The sequence below is a fragment of the Aegilops tauschii genome, chromosome 1, assembly GCF_002575655.3.
Source record: "Aegilops tauschii subsp. strangulata cultivar AL8/78 chromosome 1, Aet v6.0, whole genome shotgun sequence".
Classification (NCBI taxonomy): domain Eukaryota; kingdom Viridiplantae; phylum Streptophyta; class Magnoliopsida; order Poales; family Poaceae; genus Aegilops; species Aegilops tauschii.
The window spans coordinates 369625882-369642469 of record NC_053035.3 but is presented as its reverse complement, the minus strand read 5'-3'; the positions used below and the strand labels follow the sequence as shown (position 1 = coordinate 369642469).

Genomic DNA, 16588 nt, shown 5'->3' with positions numbered 1-16588 from the left:
TAAAGCGTTATCCAATCCGACCCGATCCGCTTGAAGAAACAACGGCGCAGATCGTCCCGGCTAGATCGGACGGTCGAGAGGAGCCTACTCGCGCACCATCTCTCCTCCTTTTCCAGGGAAGGAGCATATCTGGTGCCCACCCGCACTGCAGTCACAGTCAACAAGACCCCTGCCCCCTCGAAAACCTCGCCCCTCTCCCCGCTTAAAACCCCCCTCCCCTGTCTCCACTCTGTCTCCACTCTCCACTCACCACTCCGCCGCCCTCATCGCCAAGATCCCCTCCGCCCACAAATATTTTCTTGATTCTCCCTCCACCCACACCTTGATCGCCTCCGATCCCTAAATTTCCCCGCCGGCTTCGACCGCCTCCGTCCCGTCCCGGAGTCGGCGCGCGGGATGGGGAAGAGGAAGGCCAAGAAACCCGCCGCGAGGCCCCGCAGCGGCGCGGGCGGGAGCGTGCCGCGGCCGGTGAGCGAGGACGACACCGAGACCGAGCCCGAGCCCGACGGGGAGGAGGGCGACTTCTGCTTCGTCTGCAAGGACGGCGGCCACCTCCGCCTCTGCGACTACAGGTTCGCGCCGCTCTCGCCCCGGGCCTCGTCTTCTTGTCCATTCCTGCCCTGTCCCCGCAGCCTGAGGAGAAAGCGGAATGCCGGTCGATGATCTAAGAACCGGCTCGTAGGTGGAGTTCCGTAGGGCCAAAATTGATGGCGTTTGTGCTGTGTGGATTGAATTTGTGTGAGGCACGCTGTTGGTTGCTGGGTTGGTTGGTTCATCCGCTTTCTCCTAGCCAACTGCATTGTACGACGACATGTCCAGTAAAACGTGTGCAATGGCAAGTCGTGGTGGGATGAGGCCGACCCTCCTTCTCTGTCTATAGGATAACAGATACAACAAACTCGCTGCTGAAGCAGCAGCCTGTTTACCTGGCCCTGGACAGAATCCCGATCACCTTTGGCCCGTCGCTGTCTATTTTTTCCTTAGCATGAGTTTGCAAATAATTGTGCATTTTGCCACTGCCTTGCGCTTTTCTGACCAAGCCTTAAGTGCAGTTATGCGCACATTAAGCGCAATTAAGTGTGCCTCTTTTAACTATGGTTTTAGTATATGCTAAATGGGTGCAAACATTGTTTTAGTCCATTGCATTGTTCCAGAGTCCCGACATTTTCACAGCATATATTTATACCTATCAGTATCTTCCAGGAACTGCAACAAGGCTTACCATCCTAAGTGCGTGGAAAAGGATGACGATTTCCTCAATTCAGATGAGAACTTCATCTGCGGTGAGTACCTACATCACTACATGTTCTTTCTTTACCATTGCTACAACTGCCATTGCTGTGGAACTCTTGTGGTTATGTGGGTGAATAAAGTTGCTCTGTGAAACCTGAAATAATTTTACTTACCTTTGTTGCTCTGTTTAGCTAGTTCCTTCAGACACTCTATGACACGGCGCAGCAGTATGCTAAAACACGATACCTTAGAATTCCTAATGGATCTAACAAAACATGGCTCCTATTTTTTGTTAACAGTAGTTTCAGCTATTCAAGTTGTCTTTAATTCCACCAAATATTATTATTTTTATTCACTACTGACCCTACTGGTTGCTAAATGTGGCAGGTTGGCACACATGCTGTATCTGCAAAGGGCGTTCATACTATCGGTGCCTCTGCTGTCCGGTTAAATCGGTTTGTTGTGGTTGCCTGAGAGAAGCAGACTTTGTCCAAGTCGGAAGAAGGCAAACAAAGGGATTATGCGCTAACTGTCTAAGGCTGGGAATCATGATTGAGAATAATATCGAAATCGACTCTGATGGGGTAACTAAGTACATATCCTTCAATCCTTGATAGAATTTTAATCCACCGTCCAGCTAGGTGCAGATCCCCTTGGAGTGGCCCCTAAGAGCATCTCAAAGGGCACCCCTCAAACCTCCCCCATATGTCTGGGCGGACAGTCTGGATTCTGTCCGGACACAAAACGCTTGCCCAACGGGCTTCCCCAAATCTGCCCCATATGTCTGGACAGTCCGGACTTCCCCAAACCTGCCCCATATGTGCGGGAGAAATGGGGCTGTCCAGACATGTCTGCCACATCAGCTCCAGCCCACCTTGGACCACTTTATTTCTTTCATTTTTCTCTCTCCTCTCTCCATGCCCACCCAATCATATGCATGTGTTGGACAATTGGGGATAAAATTGGGGAACATCATTGGAGGGGAGGACAACAACCCTTCGCTGTCCGTGAACATATGGGGACTTAAATTTGACACTTGCGGGATTGCCCTTGGAGATGCCCTAATTTCATCAAGTGGATTTCAGCAGATTGATCCTGGCCCTTTGTTTAGATTAACCAAAGCCACTCTTTTTGTTCGCCTGAACCACGTCCCTGTCTTTTCCCCATGTCACAACTTCTCTAACCATTTAGATCTGGAATAGCTAATATCCTCTGTTCCGCCTTGAGCACCTCAATACTTGACGTGAGTAACATAGTGATATTCTCAGTAGAAAGTGGTTGCAGCAGCCAACGAGATGTCGCTGAGAAGTAAAATGATGTGGGTGCTTTAAAAATCTGGGCATCTACAGCTATGTTTTTAAATGCAATGGTCTTCACACAAATGATTCAAGTTTTCCAGCGGTGGTTCTTCTCCAGTCACATGTTTGTGTGAAAAGATAGAAGGAAATTCTAAACACCACAAAAAAAAAAGATCCAAAATTATGTAGTGTTGGGCACTTTTGGTTGTCGATGTGTTCTTGGGAGTTCTCTTTTGAGGACCTAGCACAGTCGATAGGTAACAAAAACATGGATTTTGAATGGAGAGAGAAGGCTGACATGGTGTTGATAATACATAGAAAACAATCACAGGTTAAAATCTGCTGATATCCACTTGGTGGAGTAGGGATTACTCTAGGGAATCTTGACCGTTGGGGATTAACTTTTATTTTTATTTTTATTATTGAACACGGGCTTAACTGTTTCCTTTCTTTTGTTATTTGGCTATCTTTGATAACCTTCTATACTGGATATATTTGTTGGCTTGTAGCAACCATCAGTTTGTGCAGTGTCATTTAACTATATATTGTGGTATTTAACTATATATTGTTTCCTTGCATAATGCATATTGTATTTCCTTGTAGCAATTGCTCTAATGCAGAATGTAACATCTGACATGTAGAATGCTTACCATTAAATTTGTCTTATGTGCACATTTCTGATGGTACTTAGTAGTTACTCTTTGGTGATGGCATTTGGCCCTTCGAGTTTCTTTTTACTCTATATATGCATATGTTCTGATGGTAGATTCTCTGTTTTCCAGGAGAGGGTTGATTTCAGTGACAGGTCAACTGTTGAATTTTTGTTTAAGGAATACTGGGAGATAATTATAAAGAAAGAGGGCTTAACATTGGATAACCTTCAAGAAGCTTATGCTAGTTTAAATGATGGCCCGGATCAAATGTCAGATTCTGAGAATTTTCCTAAAGTACAGGACAGCTCAGATGATGATTTCTTGGGCAATAGTGATGGTGGTGATGCTGAGCCAATTTGCCCATCTAATTTAAATGGAACATCAAATAAAGTGAAACCCTTTCTGAAGCATGCAAAATCAAAGAAGAATGTCTATGTTGGCTGGGGTTCAAAAGAGCTGATTGGATTCCTTGAATCAATAGGCAAATATACATCCAAATCTCTAGATCAATTTGGTGCTGCTGAAGTTGTCAAGGAGTACATTCGACAGAAGGATCTTTCGCAAAAAGATAAGAAAAAGCATGTCATATGTGATGAGAAACTCAAGCAATTGTTTAGGAAATCAAAGGTTAAGTACAACAAGATATATAGCTTGCTCGAGAGGCATATTGCTGCAAATGACACATCTGAGGATGAAACATTTGCCAGTTCTGAGGATAACAGTGATTCATGTATGAAGAAGAGAACTCGGACCATGACCTCTGAGTTCACTACTTCGAAAGGGACTTCTGAAAGAAACAAGAGATGCTTTGCTTCTCTTGTTTGCGACAACATTAAGTTGATCTATTTGAAGAAATCCGTAGTTATTGATCTGCTAAAGCAGCCTGAGGCATTTGAAAATAAAGTTATTGGTTGTTTTGTTAGAGTAAAGAATGACCCCAAAGACTATAGTTACTACAAGCCTAAAGCATTCTACCAGCTTGGACAAATAACTGGTAATATTCAACCTTTTATGTTCCCTATATTTCATTTGACTAATCTATGCTCCATTTGCCTGGTTTAGTGCTCTTCCCCTAATAGAGAACTGTATCAGCTTTATGTGCATGTTGTTTAGTTCTATTCAAATTAATACTGTCTTCCAGTGAGTAAATAAGAAATAATGATGAATTCTACAATCCATACATTAACAGGAGCTTAATTCATGGGGAAAAAAAATTTCCATTTCACAGGACATGTGAATAAATACTCTATTCTGTATCTTTTGGCTACATCGCATTTAGTTATTATTTGCTGATGAGAGATATGCAACAGGCATTAGGAAATCCTCAGAAGAATACAAGGTAAAGGACATGTCTACAGATATGCTTTTGTGTGTTTCCAGCTGCTGGTCTGAAGTCAAAATTTCCATGTTATCAGATGAAGATTTTGGGGAGGTAATTTATAACGCTTTTTATTGTGAGAATTACACTTCTTAATGTTCCAACACTACTAAAGCAATTCCTAGAGAGATAGAAGATTGGCACCGATGACTATTAAATATTAATCAAAACAAATTTATGATCTATAGGTTCTTTCTGCTATTTTTTTATTTTCTTCATGTATGCACTTAAACTTGTATTGGATGCACACGTTGTTCAAGTTTTCTGTTGTTGATAATAACAGGACGAATGTGAAGATTTTCGTCTGTTCGTCCAGAAAGAACACTCTAAAAGGCTCACTGTTGTAAGTTAATCTTTTTCAATTTCTAGTGTCCCAAAATGCAGTTGTCCTGATAGTATTTGATGTAATGCAGACTACTATTATTTTTGTTTCAACATGCATAGAAAGTTAGAAGTTATAGGAAACAGATAGCTGTCGATGCTTGGCTATATTCTTTGTCGAACATAATATGTAACTAATGAAGCATTTGCAATCTGTAAAATTAAATATAGTGGTATTGGTATCAGCGCCTCACATGTAATTATTTTGGATTTCTCATCACACAGTTTGTGTTGTATCTGAATTGTCCTTGTCACAAGTGCATTCTTCATTGGAAAATAGATGACAAGCCCTGCCAGACTTGAAGTGCTCGGGTGTGAAACCTGTGATATCTCAGGATGTGCTAGACAGCCTGGGATGTTTGAATCGGAGTTTCAAGTTATGTTTTTATGGGAAGCAGGGCCAACAACTTTATTTGATGACAAGAGGGTTAAATGTGCAAAATAACTCAAAACAAAATCTGGTGTGACAGTTAGCCAGTTGCACCTTGCTATGTTTTTTATATATTTGTGTGATATCCTTATCAGAGAGTGAGACCAACTCAAGTATTCAGTATTTGCTTGGAGTATTGGATGCCAGTTATTTGACATATTTCTTTCCTGCTTTTCCTTCTTTTCTGGCTTTGGAAAATGTTACAGATATTTGTTGGGTCTCTTTTTTTACTTGATTGTTGATTCCATGAACGTGCTGGTTTTTACAGGCTGAGCTTGAGGAAAAAGCGAGAAGTGTACACAGAGATATAGTCACTCATGTAAGTCTGTTAGGAAATTATACCAACTTTATGTATTTGTCTGGTACATTCTGCATTTTTTTATGTATCATCATTTGATATTAGCTCATTTTAAATTCAAAACAGTATTTCAGTGACATATTCTAGAGTCTGAACTCTCCTATTTTAAGTTTACGTATTAATTCTTTTTTCTGTTAGAAATGTTAACCAAATTGCCCTTTCCCCATTCCAGTGGATCGATAAAGAACTTAAGAGACTGGACAATTTAATTGAATTGGCCAATGAAAAAGGTTGGCGCTGCGAATATCCTTGTCAGATAAAGATCTTTCGTTCATTTAATGATCTTTTTAATAAAAGAATTGTTCTTGGTTTCCTTTTTATACTTCATTACGATACACCCATCTTAGGACATGCTAGTGGACTTTGTACAGTTATATCCTTGACTAAATTTTACGAAGCTCGAGTACATTGATAAGAGACAGCTATTGCGCTCGCCATCCGAAAGACAACGTCTTCTTGAAGAGGTCCCTCGAGTTATTCCAGATCTGGAAGATAATAAAGACACAGAATTATTAGTCGCAGCATCAGAGAAGTCTTTTCAGATGAATACAGCTACTTTACAAGGTGATGATGCTCCTATCTCTATTACCTGTGTGGGTTGCCATATTGGCTACTAAAATCAATCTAGTGTCATATTGAGCTTCTGCAGAGATCTGTGGGAACAAATGGTGGCTTAACTCACCATTCTATTTGCACGATTATATTTCATATATGGCTTCCTTATGTTATTTACATTTGTTATATTTAGGTTAACTTATTACAGCATGTATCTCTACTACTGTTTCCACCAATAGATTACCTATACAAAGACGCTAAATCTAGATATTGGATCTACTAGTGTTTCTGTTGTTTTACAGCCACTTTGTCCTGGACAAATAGTGAATTCTGTTATGTGTGTGACTGTGTGTTCGGTAACATCCTACATTTTATTTACCACCACATAAGGGCAGTTGGCTACATGCAGGAACCCCAATCTAACTCAATTTACTTTGTCAAAAATGGGATTTTTTTAATTTGTTTATTTTCTTGCCAGTTTACTGTTCATCTTAGAGCTGGTCGTATAGTTTATATTTGGAAATGGATGCCAAGTATAACAGCTGGTTTGCTTTGTACAATTAATTACCACTAGCAAAAATATCCACTCCAATAGATTATATATGGTCTCTATCAGTTATGCACTTGTTTTTACTCATCTTGCGGCATGTGGTTGTATGACCATTGTCATATTGATCTTTGATTCTAATCCTTTTCATCACAATTGAAGCTGCTCCTTTTTTACCCTTTTTGTTGCTTATTTCAACGGTTTATCAGGAATTTCTCAAGTTGTTCTAAAATAGCAGGTAAATACTTATTTTATGTAGGTGCCAGTGGGGACAGAGCTGTTTGCTCGGAAAGATACTCAGAAGAATCTAAAGGTTTGCTTCTGTAACTTGCTTTCAACTTTTATGGTTGATTGATAAATTCTGATATTTATGTAGGTGCCAAGAGTGTGAGTTGTTTATTGAAAAAGTTACCCGGAAGAAATAACTAAAGTTTTACTTTTAGATAGAGTATTCATTCAGTCACAATTCACGAACAGGAGATAATCACTGTTTTTGTGTAGGCGCCAACGGGGAGAAAGCTGTTCGTTTGACACGTTGCTCAAAAGAAAAGCCTAGAGGTTTGAGTACATTAATGTGCAATGAGTGGTTTAGAATGGTGGTAAATGCTGAATTTTTGTGTAGGGGCCAATGTGAGAGCTGTTTGCTTGAGAAGTTGCTCAGACGACAAATATAAAGGTTTGATTGCAATACCATACACTAAATTATTATTTTTGGAAAAGGCTCTAAAAGTTGTAGTCAATATTGCTAAAACACGCTGATTTTTGTGTAGGTGCCAATGAGGACATAGTTGTTTGCTTGAGAAGTTGCTCGGAAGACAAATATGAAGGTTTGATTAGATACTATGCACTAAATTGTTGTGAATGTTGGTAAAACATACTGCTTTTTGTGTAGGTGCCAATGACGAGAGAGCTGTTTGCTTGAAAAGTTACTCAGAAGGTGTGGTGTTCACTAAATTGTTCACATAGTGTTCAGTAAATTGTTCCAAATGCTGATAAACCATTCTGACTTTTTGTGCGGGTTAAGCTGCTCACATGAAAAGTTTCTCTGAAGAAAAAACTAAAGGTGTGCTTGCATGATGTGTGGTAAATTGTTCTGAAAGGTTGTAAAACACTCCTGATTTTTGTAGGTGCCAGTGAGGACAGAGCTGTTCCCTTAGAAAGTTTCCCGGAAGAAAATTCTAAAGGTTTTACTTGTATAATGATTATCTGCATTCAGCTGGATTTTGTAAGGTTGTATTTCTGTTTTACATACTTGATACTTTTTGTTCAGGTGCCAACGAGGAAGCTGCTTACCTGAAAAGTTGCTCTGAAGAAAAACCTGAAGGTTTGCTTACATGATGTGCAGTATTTTTTTTTAAAAAAGGTTGTAAAACACTCCTGATTTTTTGTGTAGGTGCCAACGACGGCAGAGCTGTTTCCTTATCCTTAAAAAGTTGTCCAGAAGAAAATTCTAAAGGTTTTACTTATATAATGATTATCTGCATTCATCTGGATTTTGTAAAGTTGTATTTCAGTTTTACATACTTGATGTTGGATGACTAGTTTGAGTTAATACTTACTCCCTCTGTCCGGAAATACTTGTCGGAGAAATGGATGTATCAAAAACTAAAATATGTCTACATACATCCATTTCTCCGACAAGTATTTTCGGACGGAGGGAGTACATTACACTTCTAAGGCTATGCCTATTTTGATATCAATGGTAGTGGAGTTCAATGCTGCATGAGACCGTTAGTGCTATTATCTTCTGCTGTGAACCATAGAGTTAAATATTGTAGAATGCCCACTAAAAGAACACTTGAAGATTTATTCCAATCATTTTATGCACCTGTAGATTAGACAACTTAGCAAGCTACTGATAAGTGCTATCCACATTTGCGGTTGTTAAGTAACCATTACTCTGTATGATATGCCCTCTAATAAATAATGCATCTTCAGTTAAGTAAGTTGGCTCTTTGGTTACTATTAACATCATCTCAATCATTGGTTGTCATTTTAATTTGGATTGAAAATTGTTCTAAATTATACCCCTAAATAGTTTTGAGTCAAGGCTCAGAAAACTCCTTGTCTAAACAACAGCTTTACTTAACCTTGGTTTGAAGAAAAGAATATTACAGAATCCCCATGTCACCTCTTTCTCTCCCCCTCTCTTTGAGTTACCTTCCCAGTTTCATTGTTCATATTACATTATGCAGCTACTGAAGGTGACACTGATACACCGAAAACGCGTGTTCAAAATCAGGGCACTGCAGGTCTGTGCTTACTGCCCATCCTTTCACTAGTTTCTTTTAGCAAATATCCTTTCACTAGTTATGCTGTACTACCTCTGTAAATTAATATAAGACCTTTTAGATCACTACTTTAGTGATCTAAAAGGTCTTATATTAGTTTACAGAGGGAGTACTCTGAGGATTAGATGATTAGTCTTCTTCAAGCTTTTATTCCAGCTGATGTTGCAGTTTCATTCTAGTGACATACTGACCATTCCGAGCTACCTGTTTCTCATCGTTCATGTTTTAATGACGCAGACACTAAATCCAATGCTGCTGGCGATACACCCAGAACAAATGTCCAAAGCCAGAGTACTCAGGGTAAGGTCATGCTACCTGTCATTTCAATAATAATTGCACTGCTCTTGGAAGGATTGGTCCTCCACCTTCCCTGTGTCGAGCTGCTGTTGCATTTTCATTCTGTTGACACACCGGCCTTTCTCAGATACCTCACTTTTCACTGTTCATATTTCACAATGCAGGTAGTGAAGAGAATGCTGCTGGTGATAAACTGGGAGCAAGTGTCCAGAAGCAGGGTGCTGCAGGTTTTCTCTTATTACCATCCTTTTATTTGTTACTATTATATATGAGGGAAAATGTAGTAATTTTTTAGAGGCGCCGAGTTTTACCTATTGAGCTTATTAAGTAACTTAAGTCACCTGTGAATTTCTATGGTAAAACATCATGTGACCTACAGTGAGGAAAAAAACATCATGTGACCCTAGTTTTGTAAATGAATTGTTTTGAATTTATGCGCATCTTCCCATCGTTCACATATGTAAGCAGTTTAATGAACCCACGAGGCCACGAGTTTGATTAGAATTTTCCAGCTTTATTCCTAACGTTTTCTGGTTCTTAGATAATTTTAGCATTCTGTTCTACCTGACCAACCATGATTGATGCAGCCAATGCAGCTGGCATCCCAGCTGAAGTAATCAACATTGATGACGACGAAGATGGTCCGACGCATGATCAAGGTGCAAACGTGGTTGTTGTTGATATGGATGCCGACGAGTCTGGGAATACTCATGTGGCGCAACGCAAGACAAGGCGGTCAGGCATGTGGCATTACAGGGATCCTTTTGGTGACGAGCAAGGCCCGTTCTCTCTAGAGCTGTTGGATGGTTGGAACAAACAAGGCTACTTCGACGACGACTTCAGGGTCTGGAGAGCCGGTCAGTCTAGCGACTCTGCCATTTTGCTCAAGGATGCTCTGCGTCTGAAGCGCTGAGAAGGATGGCAGCTACTTGGGGTTCTCATGCTAGCAAGTTAACAGTGAAAGAGGGGGCTTCTCCTGTAATATATTCCTGCCCAGATTCGCCTACTTTGTTCCTAATATTATGGTGGGAGGACCAGCCAGACTTACATTACCTGGTCCTGTGAAACTTTGGCCTCGGCTGTGAATTGTGGGATGGACATAAGTTGGTTTCAGAGCTTGATGCAAGTTTATGTCCAAACATGTTCAGTTATGCGTTCTGCTCTCTCCTTTTTCTTGTTATATAAAAAAATGGTAACCTGGTTTGAAATGTTCTGAATGTTGTGATGATGATACTGTTTTCTTCAGAGCGATGATCTGGTTCCATTGATAAAATAGTGATGGTATAGCGTCTAAGGAACTGACATGAACACCACCAATATATGTCCTAGAGTTCTTAAAGTGGCCTGCAGCCTTGGCCTTCACATATTGCCCAAAATCTGAATTGACCTCCCAAGGTTTTGAAGTGTCAGAAAGCACTGTGGCAATAGGCAGGACCCCTCACATTATAGGTTGTCGAATTGATTTTTCGTCACAAGCCCGACAGAGAAGAAAACCGGGAGCACTTGCACAAATGGATGCATGTATGTCGGTAACTGGGAACCAACACAAACATGTTACCAGCAAGACATGCCAACGCACCAAACAACGAACAATCGGCTCAAGAGTCGTGGGATACAAACACCAGTGGTTCCCATGGCATCTGCTACAATGATGGCCTTGTGTAACGCCACGGCTGATCCATCAGTTTCTGGCCGTTGCGGCTGGGATCTAGACTGGACGCACAAACCAACACTAGAATTTTTCAATGTACTTTGTCAACTCTAGCCAAGCACGCTTAACTTTAAATTCCTCTCGGATAGGCTCCTGAAAAAGAAGATGCACCATATTGATATGAATAGTCTATCATTCCTATTAAGCCGGGATGTCACACCTTGGGAGTCGGGAGGCTTTCATTCCATGCGCTGTAATCTGGAGGCTTTTCACTTTAGGTGTTGATGAGGCATCTACGGCTCAAAAAAAAGAGAGAGAAAGCAGAATTTCCCGTTACATACCTTGGCCTTCCGTGCTCGGATAAACAGTTGATGGCGCCGAATTGAAATCCTATAGTTAGTAAAGTTGTTAAGAGAGTAGACCCTTGGCAAGGGAAACTCTTGTATTAGGGCGTAAGACTAATAACTCTTACCAACCTGTGCTTATCCGCTACCCTAACCTCAGTAATGAGCCTCTTTATTCTGGGAGATGGTTTCATGTGCAATTTGACAAAGTTAAGGCTAGATTTTTCTGGGAAGCAGACATGGCTAAACAAAAAATATGTATGGTCTGATGGGCAAACATTTGCAAACCTAAGGTCGAGAGAGGTCTGGGTATCACTAACCCCAAGAAGATGAACTTGACTCTAGTAACCAAGTGGATTTGGAAATCTTCCTAGAACGATGATAGCCCGTGGGCTCGAAATCTCCAAGCCAAGTACTTCCCATACGCTTCTTTCTTCGCATCTAAGACTAAGGGCTCCCAAGTTTGGAGAGGGATTCAAAAAATGCAAAGAGATTTTCAACTTGGGCGTTCGCTTGGAGGTCGGGAACGGGAGAGACACCAAATTTTGGCTTTCTAAGTGGATCGATGACAAGCCTCTCTACACTAGATATCCTAACTGTTTCGTCATTGCATCTGGTCCGGAGATCCTTGTCAGCAATGTGTTTATCGACGATATGTTCAATCTTGTATTTTTTGCGTAACCACGCCAAGCCTAAACTTGTTTCTTGGGTAGCGTTACAAGGGCAACTCGCAGGTTTCTTCTGTCGACCGAATGGGATTCAGCAAAATGGAACCTAGAGATGACGTGTGTCTTCACAGTGAAATCTTTTTTACGTCAAACTGATCCAAGGCCCTAGGGTGTGATATGCTAAGGCATGTGGGCTTCGAGGGTTCCGCTAAAAGCCTATATATTCCTTTGGCAAGGTTCTTTAGATTGCCTACCATCAATGTTTAATCTTCAGAAATGGAGCGCCCCGGGCAATGACTGTTGTGCCCTGTGCAACAACCCAGAAAACGTTGACCACAATCCTTTTCTAGTATGCTCCAGCTAAGTTCCTATGGAGCTGTGACACGGAAAGCTTTGGCGCTAACTAGGCTCCGAATTCCTTGGTCGATCAACTAGCACTGCTCCGCACCTCACGAGGCCAACACCGTAGATTAGCCCGGCGCTCGTTTGCGACCTTAGCTTGGACACTTTGGACCATCTGCACGAAAATTGCTATCGAAGGAAAATTGCCTACTCATCCATGTAACTACATTTTCAAATGGTCTCTTTTGTTTCATCAATGGTGCCCTCTAGGGAAGGGGAGGACTGTGATGGGGCTAACGAAGTGCTTTGCAAGATTAATGCCTCCATGCAATCAACAAAGGCAACTCCCTTTGAAGACTTGATGCTCTTAAGATTACATCTTTTGTAGTAGGGCTTCACCTTTGCACGATTATGCTATGTTTTTTTCTTAGCCTTGTTATTTGTCTACTTGTTTCTATTCCGGATGTAAGACTTTGTAAGAATCTATGGCTTGTGTTGGCTTCATTAGTTTAAAGCCGGACGCTCCTTGCGCCTTCCTTCTAAAAAAAATCTCCATAGTGGGAGCGACCTCCTCTAAGGGTACACAACCTTACCGTAAAACCGGAACCCTAATGTAGATAACATGTGCCGATCAAACGTTTACAAAACCTGAAACGTGGTGGCTAAGCATTCAATTATCAAGGGTGGCGAGCTCTATTGTCCTTGCCTTGTTTCAAGCGCTGCGAAGCAGGTGTTTTGGAAGTATGATGGCGTCCTTGTGACATCCCTGTTGTCACCGATTACCAAGTTAACAGGAAGATGATATACTCAAAACAGAATTCGGTTTGCATGAGAGATTTCGGGGAGAACGTATCTGGTGCACCGGAGTTCGTGTGCCACTGGTGCACCGAACGCCGGTTACACATTAAAAATGTTCAAAAATCCACGAAAAAGAAATTAAAATTAAAATTCGAAACATTGCTCGAGATACAAAAACGAAAAATGTGACATCAATGTGATAATGGGCCAAATCTAAAGCCCAACTTGTGTTATGTACTATTTAGTGACGAATTTGTCATTTTTGTGTCACGAGCTATGTTTTGAATTTTGTGACAACATATATTAATGTTATGTGAAAGTGCAAAAAAAGTTCCAGATTTTTTCGAACATTTGAAAATATGCTAAGATAGTCCGCTGCACCGGTAGCACAAGCTCCCGTGCACGGGATACGTCCTCAGATTTCGGGAGTCCAATAGTTTGCGTTGCAAGGATACGTTTGCTTGCTGCAATGAGGTCCTTGTCAACTTACAACCCAAGTTACAGCCAGACTCGGATCGAACCTCACGGCAACGCGACCTCAACACATGTAATACATCTCCGGATATACTTAAAAAAAAAAACACATCTCCGGATGCCCAAACTTAAACCCAAATCTACCCCCACACGGCCCTACCTCCTCACCAGCAAACCTGGCAAATAATAGCCGGCAACACAACACCCAAACAACCAGGAAAATCCACACGCCATCATGGCCACCACGCGACTCCGCCTCCTACTCCTCATATTTACGCTGCTCGCCGGCACCGCCGTCTTCTCCGTCTCCGCTGCCCGCGACGCCACTGACGAGACGGTGGTCGCGGGTCCGGTCAGCGACGTCCCCGACGAGACGGTGGTCGCGGGTCCGGTCGGCGCGGAGCCGAGCGCGTACGAGATGTTGGAGAAATTTGGCTTCCCGAAGGGAATACTCCCGGTGGGCGTCACCGACTACACGCTCCGGCGGTCGGACGGCGCGTTCCAGGTGTTCATGGACAAGGATTGTGAGTTCGAGGTGGACGGCGGGTACAAGCTTACCTACAAGCAGACGATCTCCGGCAGGGTGGCCGGCGGCAGCTTGTGGGACCTCCGGGGCGTCTCGGTGAAGATCTTCTTCGTCAACTGGGGCATCGACCAGGTGCTCATGGCCGACGCCGACCACCTCATGTTCTACGTCGGCCCGCTCTCCCAGGCCTTCACGTCGGACAACTTCGAGGAGTCCCCGCAGTGCAGGTGCGGCGTCGCGGATGTTGGCGAGAGCGCCGGCGTCGGCGTGGCGGCGATGTAGAATCGGGCAGTTGGTTACGTGATTGCATATACGTACGTGTACGCAACAAACTGTTGGTTAATTTGGTTTCCGGGATTGGTGCGTGCAATTCTTGCACGCGATGCTGTGAATTAGTTTATGTAAGTCGACGGATGCACAGCACGATTGGTGTGCGTGCAATGCGCTGCACACGGAGGAAAAGGACCCCATCAAATAGGGTGTCGATTCTATTTGCCTTATTTTTGTGATTCTTCTTCTTTTTCTTCTTCACAATGCGTGCAATTGTCATATTTTGCTTAGTACTCCCTCCGTCTCATAATATAAGAGCGTTTTTGACATTAGTGTAGTGTAAAAACGCTCTTGTATTATGGGAGGAGGGAGTATTATTTTTATTCAACGTTTTTCTGTGGTTTACCGTCTTTCGTCCGTTGATGAGCGTTACATGAGTGGTCGAGCTTGTCCGGGGCATGTTTGTAATGAAAAAACATTCGGATCAATTAACCAATCTCTAAAAAGGAGTTTTCTAAGCGCACATCACCCCTCCTCCACTGGCAGGTCATTGCCCCCTCCTCCGCAGGTGTAGGGGTGCGCGGAGGTTCCTGTCTACCAGATAGAGCTCTAGTTTCCCCAACTCCTCCTTGACATGGCGTCCAATTTGTACGCCACTGTTAGGTGGAGGGTACGGTGGCTCCTCCTTGAAGCGACACTCGATTTGGACGCCGGGTTGTGCGAGGGGGCAACCATGACGGAGCCTAGTCGATCAATGATAGGCACAACACCTCCTCCATCTGCTGCCTGAACTTGTCGTCTGAGCGGGCCGCTGCGGTGAGCAACGATGGCTGCTGGTTCTGATCGTTCAAGATCGTCTACACCTTCACGGTGGACGGAATTGTGGAGGACAACGATCCCAGTGACCGTGGGTGACGGCGTGAACTGGATCCGAAGCCCCCTTAGACCCGTCATCCTAGTGCGACGACGGCTTGTCCGGGCGGTAGCCGTCGAGCAGCATCACGTCCTTGTCTTCTCGGCGTTCGTCTTCTTTCCCATTCTGGCAGGCAAAGGTGTCATGGTGTGTAGCGGTCAGTGGAGGTGTGGGAGAGGAGGAGGATTGTGTGGATAGGATTTGTGAAGGAGGAGGCCCGCAAACTTGAAAACCGGATTAGGCTTCTCTATCGTCACGCCACAATGAATGCGGTAGGCTAGTGGCTGGTGAGCCAGTCATGCCGGAAAGAATGCGTGGAGGGTTCTAAAGCAGAGATCGGAGAGGGTTTCTGGATGGGTCTAGGGTGTCGGAGTCCAATATGACGGACGTCCGGACTCCCCAGAGCCAAAATGGGCGATCCAGACCAATCTGGCCTGATTCGATGATCCGATTTGGACGCCAAAAAGTGCTCGAATGGCTAGTGTTTTATTGCGTTGGAGATACCATAATCGCCTCCGATACCACAATAAGAAGAAAAGAAAGAGGAGCAAAGGCACGTGGGCTCGTCCCATGCAGATCAGTTTAGCCCATTCCAAAAACTAGGTGTGATAAGCACATGTGGGCCCATCGGTGTCAGACGACCTCTACTCTAAATCTGGAAGTGTCGAATTGCTAGCAACACCTTCAGTTATCCAAGCTTGTTTTCACTCGACGGGCGAGATGGACGCGAGGAATGTTCTGCCTTTTACCTTTATTTGCTGAAAACTGTTCCAAATTATGCGGTTCATTTTAGCGCGTGCATACTCTATATGGCGGATCCTATTTCCCACATAGGTTTTTTTTTGAGAAATATTTCCCACATAGATTGAAGGACAGCGTTATAACGCGTACCCCTATAGTGCACCGCTAGGTACTATTGGGCTAGCTTAGGCCCCTCTTCCGGTTTCTGCTTTTTTTCTTTTGGTTTTCTCTTGTTAATTTTCGTGTTTTTTAATTTTCGTTTTTCCTTTATTTTCATTTTTAAATTCATGAGCATTTGTTTATTTTGCAAATTTTTTTGAGATTCGTAAATATTTTATGATTTCGTGATCATTTTTTTAAAATTCATAAATATTTTTAGAAATTTGCCAACATTTTTTGAATTCAAAATTTTGTTTTAGATTTGGGAACATTCTATGAAT

The 16588-nt window shown here is 42.7% G+C and overlaps 2 protein-coding genes across 6 annotated transcripts; both read left to right on the top strand.

The window, feature by feature from the left end:
- The first annotated feature begins 230 nt into the window (after positions 1-230).
- LOC109752159 (uncharacterized protein At5g08430) lies at positions 231-10572 on the top strand. 5 transcript variants are annotated; one of them, XM_020311039.3, is made up of 22 exons: positions 231-572; positions 1204-1283; positions 1621-1817; positions 3314-4178; positions 4495-4616; positions 4846-4905; positions 5642-5692; positions 5904-5974; positions 6126-6295; positions 7093-7146; positions 7335-7391; positions 7456-7509; positions 7604-7660; positions 7726-7770; positions 7858-7896; positions 7961-8017; positions 8104-8157; positions 8227-8289; positions 9029-9085; positions 9362-9424; positions 9586-9648; positions 10009-10572. In XM_020311039.3, the coding sequence occupies exons 1-22, from the start codon at positions 397-399 to the stop codon at positions 10332-10334; spliced, it is 2781 nt and encodes a 926-aa protein (XP_020166628.1). In that variant the 5' UTR covers positions 231-396; the 3' UTR covers positions 10335-10572. The 5 variants fall into 5 exon arrangements, with proteins under 5 accessions (XP_020166628.1, XP_020166627.1, XP_040243098.1 ...); XM_020311038.3 differs by having other exon boundaries at positions 7072-7146; XM_040387164.2 differs by lacking the exon at positions 4846-4905 and having other exon boundaries at positions 7072-7146.
- A 2984-nt stretch (positions 10573-13556) lies between these two features.
- LOC109752164 (uncharacterized) lies at positions 13557-14848 on the top strand. The gene has a single exon (XM_020311048.4). It carries the CDS (start codon positions 13934-13936, stop codon positions 14504-14506), a length of 573 nt encoding a protein of 190 aa, XP_020166637.1. The 5' UTR covers positions 13557-13933; the 3' UTR covers positions 14507-14848.
- The last annotated feature ends 1740 nt before the right edge of the window (positions 14849-16588 follow it).

Bases quoted from the DNA above. Each gene is read 5' to 3' on its own strand.
- LOC109752164 (XM_020311048.4), top strand. From the start codon at position 13,934: ATGGCCACCACGCGACTCCGCCTCCTACTCCTCATATTTACGCTGCTC.
- LOC109752159 (XM_020311038.3), top strand. From the start codon at position 397: ATGGGGAAGAGGAAGGCCAAGAAACCCGCCGCGAGGCCCCGCAGCGGC. The intron at 7,147-7,334 runs GTTTGCTTCTGT...GTTTTTGTGTAG, and splicing joins ATACTCAGAAGAATCTAAAG to GCGCCAACGGGGAGAAAGCT. The intron at 9,086-9,361 runs GTCTGTGCTTAC...TTAATGACGCAG, and splicing joins TCAAAATCAGGGCACTGCAG to ACACTAAATCCAATGCTGCT.